The sequence below is a fragment of the Centruroides sculpturatus genome, unplaced genomic scaffold (assembly GCF_000671375.1).
Source record: "Centruroides sculpturatus isolate CEXI.00-Female unplaced genomic scaffold, Cexi_2.0 scaffold1358, whole genome shotgun sequence".
Taxonomy (NCBI): domain Eukaryota; kingdom Metazoa; phylum Arthropoda; class Arachnida; order Scorpiones; family Buthidae; genus Centruroides; species Centruroides sculpturatus.
Genome location: NW_019385582.1, coordinates 49029 through 55544, shown reverse-complemented (window position 1 = coordinate 55544; position 6516 = coordinate 49029). Strand labels below are relative to the sequence as shown.

Here is a 6516-nt window from a genome sequence, read left to right as displayed (position 1 = left end):
GTGGAAACGTTGTTGAGATGGGTTCTTACAATAGTTTAGACCAGATACATTCGCGAAAGTGGTCGCTTATTACAGGTGTTGTATGTTGTTTCGGACCAAAAATCGATGCCCGCGGTCGCATTACACAGGTGGTCGTTTAATACAGGTAACTTATACGAAGACTCTATGGATAAACTGTTCCGTGCCAGAAATTTTTGCCCGTTTTGACAGGTGCCCATCGAATGCAGGTGGTCGCCTAAGCAGTTTTCACTGTATATAAAAATATTTATAACAATGTCTGAAATGTTATCAATTTAATACATCTAAGTACTCAATAAAAAGTTGAAAACAAAAAATTGCATCTCTTCTTAGTGTACATTCTCATGGTGTACCCTACTAAAACTTAGTTAAAAACAAAAAATTGCATCTAAAATATTACAGTAGAAGCCATTCTTCAGGTTGTCTTAATCCTCTCCCTCTCCCTCTCCCCTGCAGGGGGAATTTCCAAAAATTCCTTCTTAGTGTGCATTCTCATGGCATATTCTAACTGTGTACAAAATTTCACTCTTTAGGTTCAGTGGTTTGCTCTGGGCAATGATGAATCAATCATTCAGTCAGTCAGGACAAGTAATTTTATATATTTAGATAATGCAGCCAACAATAATGTAAAATGAACTGAATGGAGATACTGAATTGTTGTTATATCTAAATTAATGACCATATTTGTGTTATGACTTTGTTTCTAGATGGTACTTGATGGTATTTTGTTTAGTCACGTAAAGTATCACTATTCAGGAAAAGGAAACAGAAAACAGTGACTGAAATGTGTTTTTCTGTTATAAACATTTCTGAGCAGTAAACTTAACCCTGTCTTAACACTATTACTGATATTAATTTTTATAAATTAATGTAAAATAAGATTTTAAACCATATTATTTTTGAAATTAAATAACAAAATATTANACAGTGCAACGTATGTCTGTGTATAATGAACTACCAGCGTTCATAACATGTTTGCAACACTAGTACAGTTGCCAGATGCGTGAAAACAGAGTAGCACATGGTTAAGGCGGTGTAGACTAAGGCAAAACTCAAGTTATAACTAGGGTAGTCAGTAATGTTGATCATATCCGTATTTCGAATTTTTATTGGAATATTATGTTTTTTTTCCTAGACAGTTTAATTGATCCTTTTTGGTATTAATTGACCCCCTTTCGACTCTTGTGTATTAATCAACCTCTGGAGAACTCTTATTGACCCCAAGGGGTTGATATTGACCACTTTGGGGACCCCTAGATTAAACAAATGTTTTTGACTGTCATTTAATGGTCATCATCATGTCATATATCCAAGATATGGTGTTACATCTTGGATAGAATCTATAATAATGTGTGTTTGCTCTATAGTTTATTTCATTGAAATTATTTAAAGAAAGTGTTGAAAAGTAAATAAATTGGTATATATTGATTATAAGATAATGTACGTTATTATAAACATACATTATATTATTATCTTAATAGTGGATTTTAATAGAATTGACAATGTGAAAAAAATATTTGAAATGTCTTAATAAGGAAATATAACCAATTACTAAAAATTTGAATTTTTATTGTTATTTAATTGTTACTTTTTACAGCATTAAGCAAAAGTCTTTGGACAAAAATGATTCAAGAAGTTTTAAAATTTTTATTACAATCTCCAAATACATTTACAACTGGTTTAAGTGTATTTTCTGAACTTTTACCTTTACCTCTTCCGTTACAGACTCGAGAGGTATTAAAGTGCAAATCATATTCAATTTTTTTAGTTCAATATCAAATATTTAAAATTTAATTATTTTCCTGTTATTTAAAGCCATTGTTGCAAGAAGAAGTTTCAAGAGCAGTAAATTGTAGAAAACTATGGAGTGCTCATCTTCATTCATTAAGTCCAATTATTCAAGATATAATTATTAGTTTGTCAGGTATGTGTAATTATTAATTTTTTTATATTAATTAATTTCACGATAATATTGTATTACAGTCAAACTGCGGTTTTCAAACTTGATTCATTCCTAAGAGTTGTTTGAAAATCGATTTGTTGTCAAACAGAAACAAATTTTCCCATAAGAAAACAATATAAAATGGATTAATCCATTCCTGACCTCAAAACAAAGCCCTTTTTTTAAATCTTTTTAGCTGTATTTTATGCATAAAAATGACTACAAATGCAATATAATATTATATATAATATATTATCATCTATACCTATATCCATTTTATATATTAAAAGCAAAAATGTCTGTCATCACCAACCAAACCTGAAACCAACACTTTACAAAAAAGTGCTATAAATAAAGACTTAAATCTACCTGGATGAAATCTAATCAAATCAATCAACACAGACAAGTACTTTATCCACCCTTTCCGAAATATTATGTTTCAATCAATTGCTTTGATTTAAATTTTAATTTAAATTAATTAATTAATTTTGATTTTATTTTTAATTTTAGTTTCAGTTTCAGTGTAAAAACAAAAATTTTACTATTTTTAGTTTTAATTAACTGGCTACCTAGTATTAATAAATATTAATATTTTAATATATAACTTACATTTATATTTAATATAATATATAATAATTGACAAGACTATGTCTTGTTTATAAAATCGTACTGCCTGATTTTCTTACCAGCATACAGGTATGAAAGAGTACATGTTGAGAGTTGATATTGGTACAGAGTATTAGGTGCCCAAATCATTTGCGCATAAAAAAATCCAGAGTCGTAGGTAGTCGGGGGACCAAGAATCAAGTCAAAATAAAATACAAAATGGCAATTCTCTTCTACAAACAGCAAAACAGCCACCTCACCCCACCAAAGTCAGGTAGGGGAGAGAATGACCCACAGTCATTCTAAGAAGTGAACTCTGACCTTAGGACCGAACACATAGTTTCTTCTAGGTTAAATAAAATTTGTAATCTAATTTTGTAAATTTGGGAGTGCTTCAAATATGACGTTAAAACGGTTTTATGTCGTTACAAGTGGTTTTTTTTAACATTATCTAGTATAGTAAAATCATAGGACCGATAAAAATTTGACATTATATTAGGGTTGTCATTACATTTGATGACATTATAATTGGGTTAAACTGTATATTATTTGCGCAAAATAAAAAAAAATAATTTCAGACGATACAATAGCCACAATTATTTTTTTCAAAAGGGGGAACTTTTTGTTATGCATCAACAGAAATTCAACCTGGCCCAACACGCAGCTGAGAGAAATTTTGAAATTAGATAAGTTAATTTCATCGAAGATGCGTCATGGAAGATCTTGTGGTCGTGGCTGATAAAGTTTGAACGATCGCGCCCAAAAGCAGCAATATCAAAGAAGATAGGAGAATGAGAATGAGACCTGCCTTGAGCATCAAAGTGATTCTGTCTCCAAGATATAGTCTTGTCCCAAATACGGTTTTGCCATTTTACTTGTTTTTTGTTAGTCTGATGAGGATGTAAGCTGACACACACAGTGAATTTTTGAATAAATGGTTCTAATGCTATTGTGAGTTTTTTGGCACAATGAAAATATAGAAAATCATTCATATGGATATTTTTCACAATTTGTTAGTTAAAAGTTTATTAATCATTTGGAAGAAATCATGATTTTAATGTCACTATACTGTTGTGTTAATTATTTTATATGATTATTGGTGTAAAGTGTCTTTTTACAATTATTATGGAGGAACTTCATAAGTTGACATTTATTTTGTCAGTTCTAATTAGAGTATGTTTAAATATAAGAATCATCATATGCAGAATACAGAATAATTTTGTTTTAAAAATATATAATTTATATCGTATATTACATAGATATTTTTACTTATAATTATCTTAGTGAAGTTTCTAAAGAGCTGTTAAATTTATTTTTATATTTATATTTGATTGCTTTAACTGAAGTATTATTAACACTGAATGTTCAATTTTATTTTTAGCTTCTAGTTGTCATCCTTTGCAACAATTACTACGAAGAGTTTGTGTTCAGTTGTCTGATCTTGCTACACCGACAGCAGTGGTGGTTGTTAGGTAATTATGTCACTTTAACTTAAATTTTAAATTTTAAAAAATCTGATAAACTTTTTTAATCTAATTTTTCAGAGCTGTTTTGGATGCTTTATTGGATAGTTTTGTTCCAAATATGATTACAGAGGAAAAAGCTGAAGCCCAGGGAATGTCATTGCAGTGGGAAGTAAAACCATGTTCAACAGCTATTGCTCGCATTTTGAATTTAATTGCATACTTGGTATCACATGCACCATTCAAAATTCCATTAATAAATATTTTAAGAGGAAGGTAAATAATATTTATTAAAAAACTATAAAGGCCTAAAATATTTGTTTTGAACTTTCAGCTTTCATATAGAAATTTTGTTGTTATTGTAATATTATATTCATCATATCAAATGTAATCAAAATATCAATTGCTTTAGATTCAAATTTTCTTATTTAAGTACAGTTTTAAATTTGGAAAATTCATTAACTTTTTTATAGTCAAGTTCTGTGACAATACAATATTTAATAAAGTTTAGAATTCTTCCTCTTTATTATATAATAATTATTTTGAATGTTATATGAAAAGTGCAATTCAATTTAGCTATCATTTGTATCACATTATTGCAATTTATTTATTTATTTATTTTTTTGATAAATTTTTTAAGTAGTTATTAACAACAAATTTGAACAAAAACAGATTAATACCATTTATTATGTTTATTTTTGTCATAAGCAAAAGTTAATAAATTTGGTTAAAATTAATCTTAATATTAATAACATAATTAAGATTAGATACTTCTTAAAAGCAAAAATTTAAAAATAAATAAAATAAAATAATAAAGTAACTGATTGGCAGATTATTGCCATTTGGTCCCTTTAAATACACAGTACAAAATCATGAAATTATTGATATTTATAGTCATTGTTATAAGAAATAAAAAGGATGCTGAAGTTCACAGGAATACAAAAAATAGCAAGGTTGCAGAACATCAGTGAAATCATGCTCGACATTTCAAATGCCATTGTCAAAACTTCTAAGCTTACAGGAAGGTGGCACTAAGCATCCGATGTACACGTTTTCACATTGAAAACTTTGGCCACAACCTTGCTATTAGCTTGTAGCTTGTGATATTGTTATTTTTCAAGTGTTTGAATAATATAGAAACTTTTATCCTATTTATAGATAGATAAATTTCTAAAATTTTTTAGTGTCAAGACAGATGAAAAGTATTCAGAAATTTTGAACATGATTCTCGATCATTTAAATTTTGTATCGAGCAAGCAATCTCATATAAATTCTCAAGAATGCATTGTGGTAAAATGACATTGATACTTAATTAAAAAAAACTTTGTAAAATTATTATGAATTTATTTATTTATTTTTATTATTCTAGTCAATACTTCAATCACTTTGTGATCCAGATATAGGTTTTGTTACATTGGAAGGAGGTGCTTCTGTTAGTGAAGTGGTCTGTTTCTATTACTTTGTTTTTTAATAATTTTCTCAAAAAATTGATGTTATTTAATTTTAAAATTGTGTTTGGATAGTTGGCAAATTCTCTTCCACCTAAGGAACATATATCTGAAATTAGTGGAGCATTGATACAACATATTGGCAATCATCAGCATACGTTTGCATCAGTTTTGCCATCATTAAGAACATTAGTTATGCTCACAGAACATGATTTTGGATTTTTCTATGTGAAACAGTAAGCAGAATATTACAAATTTTTATAATGTGATTGTAAATATGTGTAATTTATTTACTGTATTTATTTATTTTTTTAGAGCTTTAATTCAACATCCATCAACACTTCGATCTTTATTTGCACGTTTGAGTACCACCTTCAGCAAAGATAGCTCAGATTGTTTATCAACTTTGTCAACAACTTTAGAATTTTTAAGACTTATGGTTCATGGATATGAAGAAACATCTCAACCGGTTCCTGCTCGAACTTTGGTTCTTTCAACATCAGAGTTACGCAAAATTCTTGACTGGTTTAAATTTGAGCAAAACACAAATAATAATTCATCTGAAAAACAATCGCATCCATTATTTGAACTAGAACGCCTATTAACGGTAATTATGATTTTTAACATAGTACATTAGATTTTATTTTATCAGGGACAAATATTAGAATTCAATTTTTAAATGATTTTTGAAATTATGTGCAATTCATGCTTATAACATAATTTTTGAAAAATTTTATGACTAGAAAATGAAAATAATAATACAGTAGACTCTCGAAAACTCGGCACTCGATAACCCAGCACTCCGGATAACTCGGCCACACCCTAGCAGGGCAAAAAAATCCTTAGTTAATTAATTTTCATTATAGACAGCTTTATAAAAGTATAAAAGCTCTCATAAAGTATTTTTCTAAGGTCTGTCTTATCAGGTAAATTACTGTACACAGTGTATTCATTAATTTTCATTTTCATGTAGTAAAGGCTCTATGCCTTCATAAAGGACGTACTTTTCCTTTGTTTAAGGGTATTTGGGCAGTTTATT

At 28.6% G+C, this 6516-nt stretch overlaps 1 protein-coding gene across 1 annotated transcript in view; it reads left to right on the top strand.

Moving 5' to 3' along the window:
- Positions 1-6516, top strand: part of LOC111640317 (protein virilizer homolog) — a 151517-nt gene that overhangs the window by 124784 nt on the left and 20217 nt on the right. The window contains exons 37-44 of the mRNA XM_023386325.1: positions 1609-1752; positions 1834-1942; positions 3948-4038; positions 4111-4305; positions 5214-5319; positions 5399-5473; positions 5553-5713; positions 5793-6084. Coding sequence (XP_023242093.1) covers positions 1609-1752; positions 1834-1942; positions 3948-4038; positions 4111-4305; positions 5214-5319; positions 5399-5473; positions 5553-5713; positions 5793-6084 — 1173 coding nt within the window. The remainder of the gene's footprint in view (positions 1-1608; positions 1753-1833; positions 1943-3947; positions 4039-4110; positions 4306-5213; positions 5320-5398; positions 5474-5552; positions 5714-5792; positions 6085-6516) is intronic.